The following is a 25,183-nucleotide window of genomic DNA, read 5'->3' as shown; positions in this document are numbered from 1 at the left end:
CAAAACCTTAAAGGATAACTTTACTGCAAAATAAAATTAAAAACGGGGGGAGCAGACATGTTTAGCCGGCTCTCCTCATGCCAACTGCTCCCCAGTTCTCTTCCATCCCCCTCCGGTACTGCCTACTGACCTCCCAAGCCTACTTCCTGGTCGGGTTGGTCGCGGCTGACTGCGCACGTGCTGCCTATCTACTACGCATGCGTGGCCCAGTCCACACATCTTCTTGATTCGCTCCTGTCGCTGGGAGCGTTATGAAGAGAATGAATGGCGCATGCATGGAACACTCCCAGCACCAGGAACACAATTGAGATGGTGAGTGGACAGGTGCCCTGTATGCACAGTAGGCGCAACTGGAGTTCCAGTCAGATGTTTTGGAGCTGCGGCTCAATGGAGGGGATCCAGGGGACAACAAAAGACCTGACAGACTATGGAGGGGGGGGGGGGGGGGCGGGAAAAAGCCCCAGGTAACTTTTTTTGCAAGTCCAGGTGTGCTTCAAGTAGAGAGATGGCACTAACTGTAGTTAGTACATTATACGCCCAGACTGTAAGGTGTGTGACAAGCTTAACAGATAAGCCACTCAGGCCTTTATACAGAAGGCAGATGGTAGAATTTAGCTAAGGAATAGTTAGTTAGTGCAGTGTGGGCATCATCATTAGTGCTGTAACTGGTAAGGTGGACAAGTCTGACAGCTGCATTCATGATAAGACTGAAGTGGTGCCAGCTAGGCCAGTGCCAAGCCTGTCGGTAAAGAACCACAGCAATCCAGATATGAAATGATTAGTGCACAGATGAATAATTTAGCAGTTTCATCAGTAGAGGGGGACAGATGAGAGATGCATTCCTGCAAAACACTAAGATGTGGGTGAAAAGTATGTCTCATAATAACGCATACAATGTAACCAGGGCAGGATGTACATTTCTGGAGCCCGTAGGCACAGGAGACCTTGTGCCTTAAAGTGTACCCGAGGCAACGCAAGGGAAGCAGATGGGAGGAACACAAAGGCATGTTCCCTGCCCCATGACATGCCTCTGCCCCCACCCTAGTACTGCACGGTCAACCCTCAAAACTGGCGACAAGCAGCTTGTTGGCAGCTAACAGGGGGAAGGGGCGTCCCTTGCAGGAGATGCACTCCTGCAAAACACCCACTCTGGAGTTAGGAACACCCCTTCCCCAGCTCTGATTGGGCAGCTCTGCTTCTCCCTTGCCGCTGCCCTGCCTCATTGCTCTGTACTCTGTGTTGAGACACAGAGCCAGAGCTGCAGCGTTGTCGTGGGGGTTTTGGGGTTTTATTCACCTTTGGTTGGATGATTGTGAGATGTAGGAGTGGCCATAATTAAGGCCACCTGATTCGGCTATTGTTTGTTTTTTTACAAAAGGTCCACCTTGGGTTAATTTTAAGGCCCCTTTCACACTGACACAGTGCGTTACCCTGTTTTGCCGCAGGTTAACGCTACACCAATGAAAGTCTATGGGGCATTTCATACCTGGTGCAGTGCAATGCGCCAGATGTGGCAAATTTGAAGCACGGGCAACAGCGCATTGTCTGGCAACATGCGCAGCGACTGGAAACCGTGTAAGTCTATGGCGACGCAGAGATTTCAAAATGTTTGCAGTTTGCATTGTGGTGCATATGCATGGAAGCGTATTTTTTTTAAAACACTTCCACGCAATTCAAATTTCAGCCACAGGAAGTGAGCACTTGAGAACCTCACTTCCTGCAGCCAGAAGGGAGATAACTGCGCATTATTGACGCGGTAATCTATGAAGGCTATTTTTAGCATTGCAGTGCGATGCGATCATCACCGCTCCCCCACTGAAACCGGCCTCAAAAATACCCAAGGTGGCATGTGACATGTTGAGATAAACTTGTGTATGTACAATACCAAGCGTATTGATAACTAGGCTGTTAACTGTCAGGTATGCAAATGACAGTTTCTCTCCAGTCGGGTCCCAAACAGACTATAATAAAATCTTAACTGATAAGGAATTACAGCCATAAAACGATTTACTGGCAGAGAACAGCTTCTGAGTGCAGGGTATAGATAAAAGAAGAGTACGGGACCCAGTACCTACCCCTGTGGGACCCCACTGCTAACAGTCACCCAGTTTTAATATGATCCATTGACTACAAATCTTTGCTTTCAGTCCATTAGCAAGTTCTTTATCCAAGCACACATAATATTTCCCAGTCCTGGCATCCTCAACTTCTGCACCAAACTGTTGTGGGGAATAGTAAAGAAGGCTGTTAAGTCCAAGTATATCACATCTACAGCATTCCCAATATCCACATTAGCATTCACCACCTCATAAAAGCTGAGCATGTTATGCTGGGCATACATGGATGCAATTATGCGCCGGATCGAGCTGCTGGCTCGATGCCAGCGCATCCCTGATCGTCCACGCCCTCGATTCCCGCTCGTCCCCACCGGGATCGAGCGGGGAATCTATCCTACAGAGCATGGAGCAGCAGCGTGTGTACAGAGCATGGAGCAGCAGAAGTGTGTGTACAGAGCATGGAGCAGCAGCGTGTGTACAGAGCATGGAGCAGCAATGTGTGTACAGAGCATGCAGCAGCTCTGGGGAACTTAACAGAGTCAGGCATGAGCACAGCCCTGTGCCCTGCTGTGTGAATGCTTCACTTTCCCCTTCATTAGCAATGTCGGCTGTCCTCATTATTATCTGTATCCAAACTGCTCCTGAATGATCCCGTTATCGGTCGGGAAATTGCATTATGTGTACCCAGCATGATGTCCTACCATATTATTATACTGTATTGTGCCTGGCTGAGAGAGACCTTTCAGGAATCCTTCCCTTAAAAATCCTGGATTTGCCCCTGGAGGTGGAGTCGGATGTTTTTTGTATCCATTCCATAGCCCTGCAAGAGTCAAGGGGCTCTATTCACAAAAGGGTGCTAACTCAGTTAGCTTGCCTAAAAGCTTTGGGCGTGCTAACTACAGTGCTAAGCCGTTAGCACGCCCAAAACTTTTATTGATCGCGCGCGAAACGTTGCACCGGGTGCGATCAAAACGTTGCCCCCAGTACACCCAAAACTTCGCACCGGGTGCGCCTGAAGCGTCGCACGGTGCGCTGTTTCGGGCGCACCTGGTGCGTCGGTTTAGGTGCACCGGGTGCGACGGTTTGATCGCACCCGATGCGACGTGTCACGTGCACTAACTTATCGCGCTAAACTATAAGGAGCTTGTAGGTGTGCTAACTAAGTTAGCACCGTTTTGTGAATCAAGCCCAAGGAGTCAAAATCAGAGTGATTTTGGGTACCTGGAGTTGGAGTCGGTTGTTTCATAAACTGAGGAGTCGGAGTTGGATGATTTTTGTACCCACTCCCTGAACAAGTCTGCAGCTGAAAACTGTTCCCGAGAAGGTTGGCGTTACATTCCATCACTGCCTTTCAGTACTGAGGTACAGTGGAATCTTCCAACATATCCTAAAACAACGCAATAGATACATACTGATGGAAGCATCAGCTGCCCGCAAAGCATAATGAGCCAGGAATGTGCAGAGATACTGTAAACATCCTACAGTGGCAGTCAGAAGAGTTATCCCCATGTAACTATGAGAAGGATCCCATCTGGTGGTGATGGGTTAATCATAGCGGAGCGAACATGACACGCATGGCTGACTTGCCTTTATTACTTGTCAAGTTAACTTGAATCTGTTTTACAAGGTAACATATAAGCACGCTCCAGTGGGGAATCGAGCAAATAAACGCTTTGCTAGCAAAATTAATTTATATGAGTAATTGCATATTTCCAAAGGGTTTAACTCACCTGCTACTCAGAGCATTACTAACGTGGCTGTGCAGTGGAGGGTGAATCCTCACACACAGGCCCCCAAATGTTTATATGACGGAGATTAGTGACATGTCAGTGTATTAGTTAATAACGCTCTCCTATGCACACAGGTCAGAAATGCACGGCTCAGCAGTTTCCACTAGTTCTGATACTAGAGTTACAAATCCAGCCATGGCTGGGCCTGCACTGAAGAAGCCTCAGGCACAGAGCTCTGTGGGGCGGAAGTTACTGACAGCTTGTCAGCTACCTCTTACCAGTTCCTGTCAGGGGCAGATATCCAATGCAGGCAGGTACAGAGTAAAGCGGCTCTTCAGGTTTAAACTTATATGCTCAGATGAAATGCATTTGCAGTAAAAGGACTATTTTACTTGTCAAAGAACTAGTTCTTCATAGCCATATAGTACAGTCACACTGTATAGATTGACAAGTGTCAGGCCCGGATTTACAACACAGGAGCTTATAGGCACAGATGTACTGGCACCCTAGACTTCTCCCTCCATGAACCTACAACCCTCCAAAACGCACAGCTGACCAATTCACTACAGTGAATGGGATCAGCCACGCAACGCATGGAAACGCAGATGGCGTGTGATCGTACGCGTTGCGTTCCGATAGCACGGCCATCTGCGCATCATAATGCGAATGAGGCCTTAGATAGGATTTTTACTGCAGAGAAGTTGAAAGGGTCATAAGCTCTGCTCTTTTCTTGACTTTATGTTACATACCCGATCATTGTTGGAATCCTATTACATGTATGGTTTTAATCTAATGTTTATGTACCTGGTTTTTCCCATCTGCCGTCCCCCCTCCTCCCCCCCCTCGCTCTTGCCACTCAATTTTCATGAATCTTTGATGTGCAGGTGCCACCCTGCATGGTCTCTTGTATTTTGGTCCGGTGTTCTGGCCCTTCGATTGGTTGTAACTCTGGGGGCAGGGAGGTGTGACGCGCACGGACGCCTGCGTGATTGACTGTGTGCTATGCATATAGGGCAGGACACTGTGGGATGTTAAAACTATGCCTCCCTTTGAAGAAGCCGGTAGACCTGGCGAAACATGGCACGGCTGCTGGCATGATCCTAACACAGAACTGCTGAGGTATCTGCTCCCCACACGTCCCCTCACATACCCCATGCTGCTGCTGCTAGCTCGGTTTGGATTTTCAATCTTGGAGCATCACGCTGAGGCCTTTTCATGGCAGGATCGACTCTCCACTCTACAGTGTTCTCCCCAGAATTTTTTTCCAGCCGGGTGGCATGAAAAAGTAGCCGGGTGGGGCGAGATGAAAGAATGCTGGGCCAGTGCTTCTCTGCACATTTCTGCTTACAGCAGAGGTGGAGTTGAGCCGATGATAGCCGGGTGCTCACCAAAACTAGCCGGGTGGAGCACCCGGCTAAAAGAGCCTGGGGAGAACACTGCTCTATCATACACAGCAAGACAGCACCCATGCAAACGCTGCACAGCAGGGGCCCGGGACTCTACCATTTACTGGTTTACAAACGGTTTGATAGTGCAAACCTTTCGATTGCCTGAGCACGGGCAGGACAGGTGATCCAGCATCCAGGTTCCTAGCTTTAGGTCACTCCCCCAGCCATGAGCTCCGGCAGTGGGTTTGAGAGACCGATTACTTCATGGACACTTATTAAGCTGGACACAAGCAGAATCCTACTTCATCAGGTCCGGACCTGGAACAGTAGCAAACACCCCTTAAACTGCACCTCCTAACAAAACTGTGCTTGCTTGACCTGCAACCACCTGCTGTGAACTCTTTCAGCTTGCTGTTTGCTGCTGTGCTTCATTGCAAGCTTGGCTAACCTATCTGTTTGCTTTTTGGCATACAGGTTCAATTGTGCTGCTCAAATGTGCTTGCCTATTGGCTATTAGCCTTCTTGCTGTGAACTCTTTCAAGCCTGCCTTTTTTTGAAGTCTCGTATTCAACAGTGATGTAATCCATATTACAACTTTACAGGCCTGTTTATGTGGGGTTTTTCTTGGATCCCTGATCACATTAGGTGATCTTAGATGTATGTATGTGGGGATGTGCGTGATTGATTGAGCGATTACTCTATGAAGCTTTGTTCTGTGTCTTTTAATGTTACTATTTTTGAATATATCATTAAATACTTTCGCCTCCTGGACGTAGAAGCTACGTCCAGGAGGCCATGTGCACTCCCGCGGCCGATCGCACGCATGCACGCGCGCTCCCGGCCCGCGGTTCGTTAGCCAGGGAATCAGTGAATTGGGCTATGGTGCCCGATCACCGATTCCTCTCCCCCGCAGAAAAAGCGACAGCTTCTCTCGGAAACCTAGCTTTTTCTGCCTCCTATGTCCCCCCTACCTCCCTCTAAGCGTACATTACGCTTAGAGTGACGTCATGTAAACAAACCTAAGGTTGCCATGTTGTAGCCAAAAAGTAAAACTATATCTGCATAAAAAAAATAAAAATAAACATATATTTACATTACAAAAATTACTATTTACATCCCACTCTTCCAAAAATACCCAAATAAAATGTTTAATAATTAAAAAACAAACAAACATTACAATAAAAAATATATATATATATATATATATATATATATATATATATATATATATATATATATATATATATATATATATATTTACCTAAGGGTCTAAACTTTTGAAATATCTATGTAAGGATGAAATATTTCTATTTTTTTTTTATTATTATAAGCTTGTAAATAGTGATGGATGCAAAACTGAAAAAATGCACCTTTATTTCCAATTAAAATATTGTCGCCATACATTGTGGTAGGGACATAATTTAAACGGTTTAATAACCGGGACAAATACAATACGTGGGTTTTGATTATGGAGGCATGTATTATATTAAAACTATAATGGCCGAAAACTGAGAAATAATGACTTTTTTCCGTTTTTTTTTTCTTATTCTTACTGTTAAAATGCATTTACAGTAAAGTAGCTCTTAGCAAAATGTACCACCCAAAGAAAGCCTAATTGGTGGCAGAAAAGTAGTGATAAAGTTTTAGTCTAATGAATGGGAGGTGAACATTGCTCGGATGCATAAAGTGAAAACGACTGAGGGCTGAAGTGGTTAATAAAGATTTCATATTTTTATATTTTTTCACATAAAAAATAAGTCTGCTTAGACCTGTTGCATATACCCCTTAACCCCTCTTTTTCCCTTGAATTTTACGCAACTGCTTTTTTCATAGTTTAAAATACACAGTGTGGCTTGTAATTGCAAATATGACAGCGTTATGCAATGTATCAGTATCAGTAAGTACTGCACATAAAAACCATTACAACATAGTTTTTTCTCTCTTCAGTGCCACTTTAAAGTGATCCCGAGCTGAAGCTCGGAACCTAAATAAGATACTCAACTGAAGAGAGAGCGCAGCCCCTCTCTACATCAGATCCGCGCCACTTCTCTTCTTGCTGCGTGGCCGCGCAGTAGTAACGCGTACATGCACAATAGCATGGAGTCAGCTGCTCCGGCTCACTGCACATGTGTGGGCGGACTTGCACGGCCACGCTGCAAGAAAAGGTACGCTCATGGACAGGGGAGATTAGAGCAGGGAGGGAAGCCTCGATAGGATCCTGAGGCTTCCCTCTCATTAGGTAAGTATCGAAATGTGTACAAGAGCTTTGGCTCAGGTACACTTTAACCACTTGAGGATCACCACCACCCCCTAGTGACCATGCTATTTTTTTACAATTCAGTGCTCTGCAGCTTTAACAACTCGCTGCAGAGCCATACAAGTTACCACGCAAATGAATCTTACTTCCTTTTCTTGCCACCAACAGAGCTTTCTGTTGGTGGCATCTGATTACTGCAGAGTTGTTTTTTTATTGTTATTAATTTTATTCTTATTTATTTTTTAATAAATTTCTCTATTTTCTTTTTATTTCCCTCCCTCCCCACGAGATCCAATCAGTGATCACCTCGCATAGGCATCAGCCTATGAGAGGGGATCACATTGTGGGCCACTCAAAGGGAACAGCTTTGTCACTAAGCTGTCCCCTTACAGCGCTGCCGTAGATCGCAGCGCTGTACATGTAAACAAACTGTTTTTTCCCCCTTCTAACAGCTTGCTGCCCTCGATCGCAGGCAGGCAGGCAGGCTGATCTCGGAGCTCCGGTCCGTCAGTCAACGGGGATGCGCGCGCGATCTCTGCTAATCGCCGCCCCCAGGACCAGACACCAATCAGCATCAGGCGGTCCTGAGGAGCCACTCTGTGGGCGCCGGTCGGCGTTAGGCGGTCCTGGGGGAGCCACTCTGTGAGCGCCGGTTGGCGTTGGGCGGTCGCAGAGTGGTTAAGGCTGTGTTCCTACTTGAGCAGAAAACTGACATTTTTCTTTACCGTTCTCCGGGTCCGCTCATAGCAAAGCTGACAATGAACTGCTCCAGTTTTATAGATAAAAGCCATTCACACTTGTCACTCTGCAACAGATCCGTGGGATCCATTGCGGTAAGAAGGCCGCACATCTGTACCTTCCACAATAATCCTGGGCAGGCGGATGCTTTCCACCTTATACCCTATGGGGGTAACGCATCTGCTCCGGCTTCCAGCTGGACCACAGCAGACACTACACTGCCTGCTCCCGCTGGCGGCGCATTATCCGGTTACAGATGGGAACCAAGCCTTAAGGGGCCCATACACTGGTCGATTTCACGATTTCAGCCATCAATCGATCCATTCGATAGAATCGATCGATAACCGATCTAATAAGCCGATCTATTCATTTGCGGCCGATTTCGATTGATTTGATCTATCTGACTGGATGGGAAATCTAGGTTGATCTGCTGCTGACAGCAGATCGGTGGCCCATAGAGTTGCATTGGATCTAATGGTCCAATAATGTATTTAGATCGATTTCCAAAAGATTTCATTCTGAAATCTATTGGAAGTCTGTTCCTAGTGTGTGGTACACATCAGACAGATTCCTGTCAGATTCGACTTGACAAGCATCTGACAGAAATCTATCTGATGGTCGAATCTGCTGCAAATCTATAAGGCCTCTTTCACAGTGCGACGTTAAAGTCGCACGTTAGAAAATGTTCCAACGCAGACTAACGCACAGCAATATAAAGTCTGTGCGACATTCACAGAGCACACGTTGCGTTGTGTGTGTGCGGGATTTCCTTACGTGTAGCAATATTTAGAAAGTGCTGCATGCTGTGCGTTTAGCAATACATTTGCTGCGTTATGTGTGTGTTGCACATGCTCAGTAATGTTTTTTTTTTTTTTTTTTAATGCAACGCATACGCCACATGCAACGAAAACGGTGCATCAAGAGACACATAACGTAGTACAAAATAACGTACAATTTTATAATCTACATGCGCTGCGTTAGGGGCACGTTGTGCGACTTTAAGGTCGCATCAAATGCAGCGTTCCACTGTGAAAGAGGCCTAAGTGTATGGCCACCTTTACTCTGCATACAGTAAAGTGGCTGCACCGGGTTAGCGGAGCAACCTTCTTGTATGCAGTTTGTTTAGAGTGGTGATGCATCCCTTTGCCTGGCTGACTCCCAACAGGAAGCTCACACTCCTTGCACCTCAGCAGGTTGTATTCATATTGAGCCTGCTTTACTCTCGATCTCTCCGCAATATTATTATTTTACCTTCCAAAGGCTCAATAGGAGGCTGCAAGTAGAGATGGCCAATGGGATCCAAATACTTCCATATTGCATGCAAATTTCATGTAGATGGTATGAAGCTTAGACATAAGCCAATCACATACAATACAATAACATTTGTAAAACGCTTTTCACTCATAGGACTCAAAGCGCAAGTCCTGGCAATTTGGATTGGCCCAATGTCAATCTGCATATAATGTGCATGAATTCTGCATGCGAACCAGAATAATTAGCCATGTACCGTGAGGTGCTCCAATGGGCGTAACAATAGCCATAGCACCCATAGCAGCTGCTATGGGGCCCTGGAGCAGAGGGGGCCCAGTGGGTACTTCATGTATTCACTATTGAATTGATTTATCTTCTTTCTCCACCATCTGACTTTGTCTCAGTGCCATGAACTACAGGTCATTCTCAAAAAATTAGCATATTGTGATGAAGTTCATTATTTTCTGTAATGTACTGATAAACACTAGACTTTCATATATTTTAGATTCATTACACACAACTGAAGTAGTTCAAGCCTTTTATTGTTTTAATATTGATGATTTTGGCATACAGCTCATGAAAACCCCAAATTCCTATCTCAAAAAATTAGCATATTTCATCTGACCAATAAAAGAAAAGTGTTTTTACAACAAAAAAAGTCAACCTTCAAATAATTATGTTCAGTTATGCACTCAATACTTGGTCGGGAATCCTTTTGCAGAAATTACTGCTTTAATGCGGCATGGCATGGAGGCAATCAGCCCGTGGTACTGCTCAGGTGTTATGGAGGCCCAGGATGCTTCGATAGCGGCCTTAAGCTCATCCAGAGTGTTGGGTCTTGCGTCTCTCAACTTTCTCTTCACAATATCCCACAGATTCTCTATGGGGTTCAGGTCAGGAGAGTTGGCAGGCCAATTGAGCACAGTAATACCATGGTCAGTAAACCATTTACCAGTGGTTTTGGCACTGTGAGCAAGTGCCAGGTCGTGCTGAAAAATGAAATCTTCATCTCCATAAAGCTTTTCAGCAGATGGAAGCATGAAGTGCTCCAAAATCTCCTGATAGCTAGCTGCATTGACCCTGCCCTTGATAAAACACAGTGGACCAACACCAGCAGCTGACATGGCACCCCAGACCATCACTGACTGTGGGTACTTGACACTGGACTTCAGGCATTTTGGCATTTCCCTCTCCCCAGTCTTCCTCCACACACTGGCACCTTGATTTCCGAATGACATGCAAAAGTTGCTTTCATCCGAAATAAGTACTTTGGACCACTGAGCAACAGTTGAGTGCTGCTTCTCTGTAGCCCAGGTCAGGTGCTTCTGCCACTGTTTCTGGTTCAAAAGTGGCTTGACCTGGGGAATGCGGCACCGGAAGCCCATTTCCTGCACACTCCTGTACACAGTGGCTCTGGATGTTTCTACTCCAGACTCAGTCCACTGCTTCCGCAGGTCCCCCAAGGTCTGGAATCGGTCCTTCTCCACAATCTTCCTCAGGGTCCGGTCACCTCTTCTCGTTGTGCAGCGTTTTCTGCCACATTTTTTCATTCCCACAGACTTCCCACTGAGGTGCCTGGATACAGCCTATTCATTCAGAAATTTCTTTCTGTGTCTTACCCTCTTGCTTGAGGGTGTCAATGATGGCCTTCTGGACAGCAGTCAGGACGGCAGTCTTACCCATGATTGCGGTTTTGAGTAATGAACCAGGCTGGGAGTTTTTAAAAGCCTCAGGAATCTTTTGCAGTTGTTTAGAGTTAATTAGTTGATTCAGATGATTAGGTTAATAGCTCGTTTAGAGAACCTTTTCATGATATGCTAATTTTTTGAGATAGGAATTTTGGGTTTTCATGAGCTGTATGCCAAAATCATCAATATTAAAACAATAAAAGGCTTGAACTACTTCAGTTGTGTGTAATGAATCTAAAATATATGAAAGTCTAATGTTTATCAGTACATTACAGAAAATAATGAACTTTATCACAATATGCTAATTTTTTTTAGAAGGACCTGTATGTGCAGTGCTACTTGCATGAGAATGCAATACTAAATTGCCCAATTAACTCATATCCTTAGGGTAGGGGCAGGTGGCATTGCTTAAAAGTGCCTACATTTGAGGGCCACATGACAGTTTTGCTATGGGGCCCCATAATCTCTAGCTATGCCACTGGTTGCTCCACCCACTGCTTTAAAGCAACATACCTAAAATGTTTAATTAAAGTTTGACATAGACAGTAATGTAGATTTGTAGAAGTGGTTAAAAGTACCTTATTTTCTACTGCCAAACTCCCGAACAGGTGACTGTAAGCACAGGTTCTACTCCCCCCCTCCTTCTTCTAGAGGCCAGATGAGACATCCCTGCTGGTTTGCCAGAATCCTGTGACAATGAAAAATACGAACCCAACTCAGGAAAAATGAAAGAAAGGCCTTTTACCCTCAAAACTAAAATGACCCTTACAAGGGTTTGTTTTATGCTACAAGCATTGCAGTGTATTCATCTAAAGGTGCCCATACATTTGCCCGATTTACCGCCGATAGACAGCAGATTCGATCACTGTGATCGAATCTGCTGTGAAATCGATGCACAAACGCTAACCGTTCGACCGATTTCCACCTGAAAACGATAGATCCCGTCGATCTGTTCGCGCGGAAAATTTCGTTCGATCGGCGGCAGGTCGAGAGAGCGTCGATAGCGGAGTTCGAATGTCGTCGACCGACGCTAGTGGCAATACATTACCTGTTCCGCCGGCACGTGTGCCCGCTGTCCCCACAGTCCCTTCTCCTCGCTGGGCTCCGGCTGGCTTCACTTACTTCCTGTCGGGGGAAGTTTAAACAGTAGAGTGCCCTCTACTGTTTAAACTTCCCCTGACAGGAAGTAAAGTGAAGAGACAGCGGAGACCAGGGAGACCAGGTAATGTATGCAGGGGACGGCGGCGGCAGCTCCACAGATTGTGAATCGGTTTCATAGTGAAATCAATTCAAAATCTGTTTGCAGTGTAGGCAGCCAATAGATCCCTCTTTGATCAGATTTCAATCACAGAGGGATCTATCTGCTGGTCAATCTGGTGGCATAATCGACCAGTGTATGGCTGCCTTTAAACTCAGCATATCAGAAGACAGTAAATCCACTTAAAGGAAACCTGAGACTGATAAAAATAAAAAAAAAATTGTACAGACTTGGAACTTCCTCCAGCCCTCTTCAGGCTAATCGGTTGATTGTTGTCCTCCCGGGCCACTTGGATCTTCCGCTAGATGCCCCGTTAATTCCGCAAATCAGGGCAAACTGCGCACAGTGTTCTCCCCAGATTTTTTTTTTCAGCCGGGTGGCATGAAAAAGTAGCAGGATGGGGCATGACGGAGGGAACGCAGAGGATAACTCTGCTTACAGCATAGGAGGTGGATGAGGACAGCTGGGTGCTTACCAAAATTAGCCGGGTGCAGAACCTGACTAAAAGAGCCTGGGGAGAAGACTGTGCGCATGCCACGCTGCACTCCCGTCATCACGGAAACGCGTTGGGCGAGTGCGAACGGCTGGACTGCGCTTGCCCCAACTGACGGAAAAACCGGGCCGCCTAGTGGAGGATCCAGGCTACCTGGGAAGTTGGTGAGGGACCGATTAGCCTGAAGGGGGCTGGAGGAAGCCCCAGGTATGTATAATTTTTATTTTGTATCATCTCAGGTACACTTTAAAGCAAACTTGTGACAATGGAGTTGGTGGGGGGGGGGGAGATGCACCACTAGACCATAGGGAACTGTATAGAGGAGGGAGGGGGGCGCCAGACACTAGGGAACTGTATAAGGGAGGAAGGGGCAATAGACACTAGGGAACTGTATAGGGGAGGATGACCACTAAACACCATGGAAAAGTATGGAGGAGAGGGGGCACTAAACACCAGGGAACTGTATGGAGGGGTGGGGCACTAGACACCAGGGAACTGTATGAAGGGGGGGGGCACTAGACACCAGGGAACTGAATAGAGGGGGGGCACTAGACACCAATGAACTGTATAGAAGAGGGAAGGGGTATCTGCCCTTCTCCAAAATAAATAAGATTAAGAGGGCATTTCATGAAAGACAGCTAGTAGATGTTTGGAGATTGCTCAACCCAACTACTAAAGATTACACATTCTATTCTGGGGTACACAATTCTTACTCCAGAATAGATGTTATCCTGATATCGCATAACCTCCTATCAGAAACTCTCAAGGCAGACATTGGTATAATCTCTTACTCTGACCACGCCCCAGTGGTACTGGATCTCAACTGCGCACCTAAAACAAGCATGCCATTCAGCTGGAGACTTAATTCCTCAATGCTCTCTGATAAAGATACTGCACGTAAAATTGAGGCAGAAATTGAATCATATTTCCAGCTGAATGTTACGGAAGAGACGCCAGCTACCACAGTCTGGGAGGCACACAAATGTGTTCTGAGGGGCTTCCTAATTCAATTGGGCTCGAGATTAAAGAGAGAAAAAGAGAAAGATCTCATTGAACTATTGCAGAAAGTCCAAGAATTGGAACGAAGCCATAAGCGCTCCAGGGACCCACAGACATTGGAACAACTGCAGAAGGCTAGGGAGGGGATAAGAACCATAATGAGAGATAAAACGCTAAAGGCAGCCTTCCGATGTAAATCTGCGTTTTATATGTCAGGGAACAAACCAGGGAAGTTATTGGCCCGGGCCTTAAAACAGCAGCAACGACGGAATTATATTCCCCAAGTCATAGACCCACACAGCCAAAAACATATACGCAGTGAATCCATTGCCAATACCTTCAAAATGTTTTATCATAAACTATATAACCTGTTACCAGATCAGGCAGACAACCGTAAGGTGACTCTTGGAAAGGCTATGAGAGACTATATAAAAGAGGCTGGTATGCCTCAGTTACAACCTGAGATGGTACAAGCTTTGGAAGAAGATATTTCCCCACTAGAAATTGCACAGGTAATTACTCAGATTAAAGCGGGCAAGGCTCCAGGGCCAGACGGCCTACCAATTGAATATTATAAGAGGTTTAGTCATCTTCTGATTCCCCATATGTGCACCGCCTTTAACAACAATTTAGACCCAGATAAGAATGAGTCCTTTCCGACTCAGACGCTTGAATCACACATATCAGTGATACACAAGCAGGGAAAAGACCCAGCAGCTTGTGCAAGCTACAGGCCCATCTCTCTGCTAAACCTAGATTTAAAAATCTTCTCAAAAATCCTTGCTAACAGATTGGCGGAGTGGATGGGTCACCTAGTGCATTGGGACCAAGTGGGATTCATCCCAAAACGAGAGGGAAGAGATAATACTATAAAGACATTGAATATTGTCCAGTCGGCCCGGTCGGGCAACACCCCATTGATGCTATTATCAACCGACGCTGAAAAAGCGTTCGACCGGGTCGACTGGACATGGATGTTTGAAGTGCTGGGTCACATTGGATTTGGCGGAAAAATGATAAATGGAGTTCGAGCACTTTATTCTTGCCCTACTGCACGGGTAAGGGTCAATGGGATTTTATCAGAGGCCCTACAAATTTCAAATGGAACGAGGCAAGGATGCCCCTTTTCACCGCTCATATTTGCCCTGGCCCTGGAGCCTTTCCTGTGCAAAATTCGTAAAAACAGAGACATCTCTGGTTTCTCCATTAATGGTCAAAATCACAAAATTGCTGCCTATGCAGATGATTTGTTATTCTATATCTCCAATCCAGTGATTACGCTACCCAATCTGTTGTCAGAATTCAATGCCTTCAGTAATCTTTCACTCTTTAAAATTAACCTGGATAAATGTGAGGCGCTTAATATTTCCTTACCAAAGGACACTCAGACCTCCCTGAACATGTCCTTCCCCTTTAAATGGAATAAAGATCATATCACGTATCTGGGCACTAAAATCACCCCGAGACTAGTAGACTTATTCAACAAAAATTTCCCACCCTTGTTGGATACTCTCACTGCTGACCTGAAAAAGTGGGATCGACCACAATTCTCCTGGATGGGCAGGATAGCGATCATAAAAATGAACGTAATGCCTAGGCTACTATATTTATTTCAAACCCTCCCTATTTCTATACCCACAGCATTTTTGAGAAAGGTGCAGAGGATATTTAATAGCTACATCTGGAAGGGGAAGCCACCCAGGATAAATAGAAATGTCCTATTCAGACCCAAACTGGCAGGAGGACTGGCTGTCCCTGATGTTCAAAAGTACTATCAAGCCGCAGTTCTGACTAGGCTGCTCGACTGGCATAGGCATAGCCATATCAAACAATGGGTTGGGTTGGAGCAGTCTCTTACCCCGTTCCCCTTGACGAATCTGCCCTGGTCATCTCGGGCCCCAAAAATTCACTGGTCAACCTCAGAGTTGGTAGGCAATACCCTGAAGGTGTTCTCCAAAATACGGACATTGTCCAATTTCTCTCCATGGCCGTCCCCACTAATTCCAATACTGGGCAATCCTGAATTCACAATGGGAGGTTTAAGTGCCCCTCTTAGGAATTGGAAGCTTAATACACCACTGAGGGCAAAAGACTTTTGTACAGCAAGAGAATGGCACTCCTTAGCCACCCTGAGAGTTAACGTTGGAGAACCCAGACTTGATTGGTGGGGATTTCTGCAATGTAGACATCTTCTATACTCATTGGGTGTTCGCCCTTCAGATATGCGTAATTTATCGGAGTTTGAGCAGATATGTCAAGCCACTGAGCCCATGGAGAAAACCCTGTCACTTATCTACTCCATGCTCGTAACCCAAGATATGGACAATCTAACATATTTTGGTGCTTGGGAAAAAGAACTAAACACCACATTCACTGAAGCCCAGAGGTCTAAAATGTGCATATATGCCCATAAAACATCTACCACGTCGCGAATTCAGGAACTTAATTACAAAATATTAGCGAGATGGTACTACACCCCAGCCAAACTGGCCAGAATATTCCCTGAAAGAGACCCCTCCTGTTGGAGATGTACAGCTCACACTGGCTCCTTACTCCATATTTTATGAAGTTGTCCAGCCTTGACACAATTATGGATTACAGTGGAAAAATTGATAAAGGAAATGACCAATAGACCTCTGGACTTCAATCCCCAAACCTACTTAAACAATTTAAATAATTGGAGCATGAGGGCCTATAAGGGCTCAGTGGTGCGCCATATACTTAATGCCACCAAAACTATAATAGTGAGGAAATGGGGTACCACAGACCTCCCTACACTGCGTGAATTGGTAAAAGAGCTAGATATGATACATGACCTAGAGCGCATAGTTTATAACTTACAGGGGAGAGAGGAAAAGTTCTCAAAAATCTGGCGCCTTTGGATGGTATTCCGATATTCGGAAGAATTTGCACAAATGCTGATCTAAATCCCACTCCCACACACCACTGACCCCCATAGGTGTTGAACTACTTTGCGTAAAGAAGGATTAATAGTCTGGAAACCTTGGACCCAGCCGGTTTATTGTTCTTTCATTCTTTAAAACTTAGAAGTGTTATACACGCTCAATGCTGTCATGATAATCTGGAAGCATATACCGCTCCTTATGATAAGGGTATATACCTAGATGACACAGTTCTTGACGCAATCTCTATTATAGTAAGACCTTGAAGTTCTATATGCCTGTTAAACCCGATTTCATATTGGATATCTAGGAATTGCATCTGCCTTCAAACTGCTTACCTTTATACCAGGAGCTTTTATTTTTGTAGATGGAAGTCATTGCATTTCTTATTATACACTGTATCAATACTTCAATAAAAGAATTTGAAAAAGAAGAGGGAAGGGGGGGGGGTGGGGGGAAGTATTAGACAGCAAGGAACTGTATAGGAGAGGGGGCACTAGATACCAAAGATCTGTATGGGGAAGGGGGGGCATTGGACACCAGGGAACAGTAAATAACTTATGCAAACAACTGCGTGGGAGCATAATTTAAGTATGTATAAGTACCCCAGCGCTGTGGAGTCAGGCCCAGTGCACACCAAAACCGCTAGCAGATCCTCAAACCGCAAGCGGTTTTTGGAGCAGATTTCAGATTGATTCCAGGCATGTTTAGAGACGTTTTCTAAACATGCCTAGTGTTTTTGGCAGGGCTGTGGAGTCGGAGTCGGAGTCGTGGAGTCGGAGTCGTGGAGTCGGGCAATTTTGGGTGCCTGGAGTCGGAGTCGGAGTCGGGAAAAAATGCACCGACTCCGACTCCAACTCCTAATGAATTTGTAACTGTAATTAAAATAAAAAATATGATAAAATGTTCTATTTCTCAGATAATAGTCATTAAAAATAATGTATATATACAGTATATATACAGTAATAGCTGTGCTTAGTCCACAAAAATGAAATAAACCAATCAAAATTAGTTACTTGTGCTGCTTCAATAAAGCAGTCCCCGTATTTTTAAGGTCAGATATACATATCTGATTGTGACTGTATATATGATGTGTACACAGGAATCTCTTATATATACTAAATAACATCTATGCTGTAAGAATAAAGCCTGATGTGTAGCTATGTCACTAATAGAGATGGTCAATGAGATGGAAATAATTCTGCACTGATGCTGATTTATGCAAATGTATGCACTCCCTTTGCTGATGAAATCAAATAATTTGATTTGTTGTTAAAATTTGGTTTGGTGACTACAAATTAAAGGGTAACTGAGACGGATGAAAAGTAAAGTTTTATACATACCTGGGGCTTCCTCCAGCCCCCTTCAGGCTAATCAGTCCCTCGCTGTCCTCCACCACCCGGATCTTCTGCTATGAGTCCTGGTAATTCAGCCAGTCAGCGCTGTCCGGCCGCATGCCGCTCCCACAGCCAGGAACATTCTGCACTTGCGCAATAGTGCTGCACAGGTGTAGTATGCTCCTGGCGGCGGAGTGTGTGCATGCGCACTACGCCTGACTGGCTCAAGTACCTGGACTCATAGCAGAAGATCCAGGTGGCGGAGGAGGACAACGAGGGACTGATTATCCTGAAGGCGGCTGGAGGAAGCCCCAGGTATGTATAAAACTTTAATTTCATCTGTCTCAGGTTTACTTTGTTACACAGTAGTACTATACTCTACATATGCACTCCCCACAGAGCTGCAGGGAATCCACTGAGAATGCTGTGCACATTGAACACAGAGGTGTTGTCTGTTTACAATCTCCTCATTCCCCTGCAGAGTACCTGCACATCATTCTTACATGTACCCACACTTACACTGCCTAGGGCCTGATAGATGTTCTTTGTTCCGGTTTGTACCTTTTACAAGTACTCTTACCAAGGACTAGTTTTAGTCTAAAGGGAATAAATATAGTAGTCTACATATCCTTCTCACTTCAGTTGTCTTGTAAAATTCCTAAGCGTTGGCAGTTAAGAGACGAATTTCACGTTACATACTTTTAATCAACAAAATTGTAATATGCAAATTAGAGGAGTCGGAGTCGTGGAGTCGGAGTCGGTGGAATCCTAAACTGAGGAGTCGGAGTCGGAGTCGGTGGATTTTTGGACCGACTCCACAGCCCTGGTTTTTGGGAGCGTTTTTGTGTAGCAGATTTCATATATTGTTACAGTAAAGCTGTTACTGAACAGCTTCAGTAACAAAAACGCCTGGAAAACCTCTCTGATCTAGCGTTTTGCAGAGCGGTTTGCATTTTTCCTATACTTTACATTGAGGCAGAAACACTTCTGCAAACCGCAAACGTGCAGCAGGAGGCACATTTGCGGTTTGCTAAAAACCTCAAACCGCTGGTGTGCACCATCCCATTGAAATACATTAGCCAAGCATTTTCACAGGCGTATGCGGTTGGCGGATCGCTGCCAAAACCGCTTGGTGTGCACTGGGCCTTAGAGTCATTTTTGGCTACCTGGAGTCCATGCCTTCATAAATTGAGGAGCTGGATGATTTCTGTACTGACGCCACAGCCCTGTACCCACTCATGCGCAATACGCCCACACTTTATGCCTGCATGGGCCTACATACGCAGCAATGGTAACTATGCAATTCAAATAAACACATATAAGGCAACAACCGGAAGGAGGTCCATGTCCCTTGTCCTGGAAGAAAGGCTATTTCTGCAAACGTTTCTAACCCCATGTAATGGCTGGTTCCTCTTATTTATTGTATTTATAAAGCACCAACATATTACGCAGCGCTGTGGCGATCGTTGTTTTTGACCCCCGCCGGGGGACACAGAAACGTGGTGGTAAACGATTCTGAAAGCAACCTGTTGCTTCCAGGATTGCCTAAGCACTGGGCAGACAATGGGGAAAATCAAGACCAAAACGCAACATTTGCACAAACAAAGGTGAACGATTATAGTGACGGCTGTCCATTCATTTGAATGGACAGTAGTTAAATAATGGGTATCGCGGCCTTTGTTTACCGTCCTCCAAGCGTTCATGTGGACCGGGCCTAATAAGAACCCGAAGAGAGAAATATGGAGGCTGCCATATTTATTTCCTTTTAAGCAATACCAGTTGCCTGGCAGTCCTGCTGATCCTCTGCCTCTAATGCTGGGCATACACGGTGAGAGTTATGCCCCCCCTCGATCCTGGCGCATCCCCACTCGTCCCCGCCGGCGCCTGGATCGATCCCCGCTCGTCTGTATCGAGCGGGGAAAAGCGCCTCACTGATCGGACCTGTCGGAAATTATCAATCGAGCCATCAGCGGCTCGATTGATAAGAAAAAAAATGCCATGTATGCCCAGCATTAGTTACAGAACCTGAACAAGAAGCATGAAGATCAGATGTCTCTGACAATACTGTCAGATCTGACTAGATTAGCCATGTTTGTTTCTGGTGTTATTTAAGGCGCGTACACACGCCATACTTCTGCAAACGACGGGTCCGCCAGACCCTCCCGCTGGGCGGACGTTCTGCCAACAGTAGCACGTGTGTACACGCTGTCGGGGGACTGATAAGGCTGTTTTTGAAAGATCCTCTCAGGGAGGGTCCGAGGGACCCGTCGTTTGCTTAAGTATGGCGTGTGTACGCACCTTTAGGCATATAGATCAGTACAGCTGCCAGGCAGCTGGTATTGTTTAAAAGGAAATACATATGGCAGCCTCTAACATTAGTAGTCATTACATTTCTAGTTTTGTATTGTACAATAAAATGTTCCATTTCCATATCGGTTAAAATGAGCACAATTGAAATTTTTCTTTACCTCTTTTACCTTTTGAAACAAATCAGCCTCAGCAGTGACGCACTATGGGACACCTCAGAATCATAGTACAACCTGAATAATCGCAAATACCTTCTATTTTAAGAAGGCAAATTTCTGTTTTACACAGCATTTTAGTAAGAGGGATTGTTGGTTCTTTTCAGCTCCTTGCGCACTCCTAGGAGTTGTGGTTCACTATAAGCTTGCAGGGTAATCTGTATATCATAAAGATGATTCGTATCCACTTTCAAAATCTCACAATAAATGAAACCAGTGTCTTCTTGATCAGTCACTAGAGAGGTAACAGTGACCGCGTATCCATACCACAAGACGGCGCACATCACCGCAGCACAATTGTCATCTCTACATGCCAATCGCAGCCGGGTGTAGCAAGATGGCGGCTGCAGGCTGAACCGGTGTACCGGAACAAGGAAGTGTTGCCGGAAGTCTGAACACATCACCTTCCAGGACGATGGCTCTCGCTGTGCGATGTCGTGTGTTGTTTGTGGCTCTGCTGGTGATTGTCGCCGTGTTTCCGGGGCGAGGTGAGATGCGGCTTGTTAGCGGTGGAAGCCCTTGTTGTCTCCGTACTCGCCTGTGACTTTTGGGCTGACAATCAGTGCTTCCAGCCATGTCCCGCTATTGCCTGTTATTTCATCACAACTGTGTGCGCATCACAAGGAAACGCTGATGTGGCAGCAGCTTGTCAATTTCAACTTCTTTTTCAGATAAGTGATTTGAATAAGCTGAACAGTCTTTATGGATCATAGCTCCCAACTCTCCCTCTTTTGGAGGGACAGTCACTCTTTGGGAGCCCTTTCCATCTGTCCCGTTCCCTCCTCATGTGTCCCTCTTTCTATGTAAATATATATTTCTCTACTAAAAATGTGTTTGACTCTACACTTTATTCCCATCCTCTAAATTGATATATTACTAATTTTAAAATGTTAATATGATGAAAAATGAACCAGGATAGAAAGGACCAGTGGAGTTTGATTTGTAAAACAACATATTTTTCTTAAGAAATCTTTATGGTATGTGTGACTAGGGGTGTGATAGGGGTATGGCATAAGTGTTCCTTTTTCTCATCTTAAAAAGTTGGGAGGTATGATTGATCCGCATGCTAGAAAGATTATGGGACCTATTTATAAAGCTGGCAATCAGTTGATTGATGCTCGAGTCACTATATTACTGCAGTGGTAATGGCAGTTATCAGATCACCATAGCTGTAAAAGTGGCAATAAGCTTGAAGTAAACATTATTTTTGCCCCTGTGCTGCACCTGCGCAAGTATGGCTGGGTTTGTGCAGTAGCACAGAGCTGCTTGTGATGCTGCAAGATGACAAGCTGTTGTGGTCAATCGGGTGTGCGGCAGTAAAGGTGAGCAATATCAGAACAAGCGATGAAACCTCTGGCGCGGTTGCTCTGCTGTCAAATGTGCTCCCTCTGCCAGTGCCCTATACTTTGCCTGTCCGTGTCTGCTGCTGGCTCTGGGCGCCGGTTTCCATCCATACATATGACCCACGTTGTTGCCAGCATCTACGTCTCGTGGGCATGTATGTGATGTGACGCACGTGCCCATGTTATTCCAGCGACCGCTTGGGGCGTGTGTATGTATGGAACTAGCGCCGGACAAGTAAAGGGCACATTTGACATGGGGGGGGGCAGCATCAGGCTGGCAAGAGGCATCACAAGGCCAGTTCCTGATCTATTTTAGCATGAGATCGATCTGATATCGGCCTGCGTGTGGGCAGCCAACAGAACTCTCTCTAATCAGATTCAATCAGGTAGAGATTGGTCTCTTAGTTGAATCTGCCCATCATCGCTAGATGATTCTGTTAAAAATCTGACAAGATTACCTGCATGCTTGTTTCAGATGTGTAATTCAGACACTGCTGATGCCAGAAGGACCAACAGAACTGCCAGGCAACAGGTATTGTTTAAAAGGAAATACGAATGGCAGCCTCCATAGCCCTCTCATTTCAGGTTCCCAAGGATCACTACTTTTATTGGGGATCATCAGTTTCCGATAATTACTATCACTTAGGGGACTGTTAGCTCAGCCAGATCTAGCTACATACACATGCTGGATTATATCTGGTTTGAGCAGGGGATATGGACTGACATGGGTGAGGATCTAGTGTGAGTACAGAAGTGCACGTGAGTGCCGTGTTTGTTTTGGATATATAAAGTCTGGTTGAGAGCGGCATTGAACTTTTACAAGTTTTAGTTATCCATTACCTATAAATCTTCATTCTCCTCCTCAAGGTAAAGATCCTATTACATCAACTTCATATTGTGTATATATTAAGCATAGTTGATTTAAAACACAGAAGTACTTGACATTCACTGCTGCTTTTTTTTGTCCTTCTGGGTGATTAACAGTCAGGTGAGGCATCATAGTCCTTTATTTGTCCTTTATTTGTGCCTATTGGTTGAAAGGCTACATACTAAAGGTGCCCATACACTGCGCCAAATTCCCGCCGATATACAGCAGATTCGATCACTGTGATTGAATCTGCTGTTAAATCGATAACGCAAACATTGACCGAACCGTCAAATTTCTCTCAATCGCTGGTGGGTAGGGGGTGTGTCGATAGCGGCATTCAATTGGCCCCGGACCGATAAAGCAATACATTACCTCTCCACTGGCGCGAATCCCCGCTGTCCCTTCTCCGGCTGGCCATCTTCTCTTCACTTCCTGTCCTGTCGGGAATTTCAAACAGCAGAGCACCCTCTACTGTTTCGACTTCCGCTGGTCACAGGACATGACAGGAAGTAAAGAGAAGACGCCCAGCGCGGACAGAAGGAACAGCGGGGACTCGCACAGACAGAGAGGTAATGTACTGCTGGGAGCGGCGGGCAGCGGCAGCTCCACAGATTGAGAATCGATTTCATACTGACATCGATTTAAAATCTGTGTGCAGTGTATGGGCAGCCAATAGATCCCTTTGTGATCAGATTAGATCAGAGAGGGATCTATCTGTTAGTTGATCTGGTGGCCATCGACCAGTGTATGGCTGCCTTTAATCACAGACTGTACACACAAGATAAGTCTTTGGAAAATTAAAGAATAAAGGCCAATTTTGCCACCTCTGTGTAGTATGAGAGCATTCCTGCACAGTTAGATAGATGCTTCAATAGATAATTTCCATCATGTCCAATATTATTTTCGATCGGTTTCTGGTCGATTTCTCATAGAAGTGAATGGAAATAGATAAGAGAATCGAGCGGAAAATCGAATCGAACAGAAAATCTCTTGAAAAAACGCATGGTGTGTGCCTAGCATCAAGCTGAGTAAGCCCATCAGATACAAATCTTTGCAAACTGAGGAATTTATCTGTCAATAGGTTTGTCAGGGAGGTGTGAAAGACAGATCTTTCAAGATGCTGAACACATGCAAAAGATCTGTTCCTGCAAAATGCATTCATACTCTATGATATCTGCAGATCTCATAAACACCTGGTTTAATAACACAGTCATCTGCAGATCAGATCCACCAGGATGAATCTGAAAGACTTAAGGTAGCCATACACTGGTCGATTTGCCATTAGATCGACCAGCTGACAGATCCCTATCTGATCGAATCTGATCAGAGAGGGATCGTATGGCTGCCTTTACTGCAAACAGATTGTGAATCGATTTCAGCCTGAAACCGATCACAATCTGTTGAACTGCTCATGCCGCCTGTGCCCCCCCCCCCCCCCCCCGTATACATTACCTGAAGCTGGCTCCCGGGCGTCTTCTCCGCGCTGCACCGCACCGCTCTGTTCTTGCTCCATCCCGGCGCTTCCTGTGTCACTCCGTGACCAGGAAGTTCAAATAGAGCGCCCTCTATTTGAACTTCCTGGTCACTGCAGTGACACAGGAAGCGCCGGGATGGAGCCGGAACAGAGCGGTGCAGCGCGGAGAAGACGCCCGGGAGCCAGCGTCAGGTAATGTATACCGGATCGGCCGCCGCTAGCGACGCGCACCCTACCTCGGATCGGCGGGTCCGTTTAGCGCGAACGATTGGCAGCAGATTCGATCCCAGGATCGAATCTGCTGTCGAAACGGCCGCGAATCGGGCCAGTGTATGGCCACCTTTATGCTAGGTACACACCATACAATTTCTGGCAGATTTACCAGCCAGATCGATTATTTCCAACATTTCTGATCTGAATTTCGATCAATTTTTTTTTTGATTTTTTTTTTTTTTTTTTTAAATCATTTTTTCGATCCTTTTTCTAAATCTATTTTCGTAGAACTGAATGAAAATCGATCAAAAAACGATTTACAAAAAATCAGAAAATTGATCCAAATTCACAACGGACATGTTGGAAATAATCGATCTGGCAGGTAAATCTGCCATAAAATTGTATGGTGTATACCTAGCATGAGAGACAAATATTACGTCTGGCTTTGAGGACTTTAGTGAACTTTTTTACAAAGATTATCTGCAGATTTATCTTTGATCTTTCACTTTTCAAAGATTTATCTTTTGTGTACCCAGCTTTGCGTGTGGTCCGGTGATGGTCATGGACAGAATCCGAAGACATAACAAAAGTTGTTTAGATGATACTTTTAATGACTAACTGTAGAAGATTTCTCTGCAAGCTTTCGAAACTTTTAAAGAGAACC

General features: G+C 45.3%; 2 protein-coding genes across 5 annotated transcripts in view; one reads left to right on the top strand and one right to left on the bottom strand.

Moving 5' to 3' along the window:
* TCF7L1 (transcription factor 7 like 1) overlaps window positions 1–21,102 on the bottom strand; it is a 278,593-nt gene extending 257,491 nt beyond the window's left edge. The window contains exons 1-2 of one of the 4 annotated variants that reach the window (XM_068274748.1): window positions 21,026–21,102; window positions 11,688–11,797 (exon numbers count right to left, since the gene is read on the bottom strand). The gene's annotated coding sequence lies outside the window, so the exon portion shown is untranslated. Of the gene's footprint in view, window positions 1–11,687; window positions 11,798–20,567; window positions 20,999–21,025 lie in introns of those variants that run through there. The other 3 variants (XM_068274745.1, XM_068274746.1, XM_068274747.1) reach the window with 3 other exon arrangements.
* Window positions 20,992–25,183, top strand: part of LOC137562925 (collagen alpha-2(IX) chain-like) — a 39,074-nt gene continuing 34,882 nt past the window's right edge. The window contains exon 1 of the mRNA XM_068274740.1: window positions 20,992–21,109. Coding sequence (XP_068130841.1) covers window positions 21,037–21,109 — 73 coding nt within the window. The 5' untranslated portion in view covers window positions 20,992–21,036. The remainder of the gene's footprint in view (window positions 21,110–25,183) is intronic.

The sequence above is a fragment of the Hyperolius riggenbachi genome, chromosome 3 (assembly GCF_040937935.1).
Source record: "Hyperolius riggenbachi isolate aHypRig1 chromosome 3, aHypRig1.pri, whole genome shotgun sequence".
Lineage (NCBI taxonomy): Eukaryota > Metazoa > Chordata > Amphibia > Anura > Hyperoliidae > Hyperolius > Hyperolius riggenbachi.
This window is presented reverse-complemented; position numbering and strand designations above follow the sequence as displayed.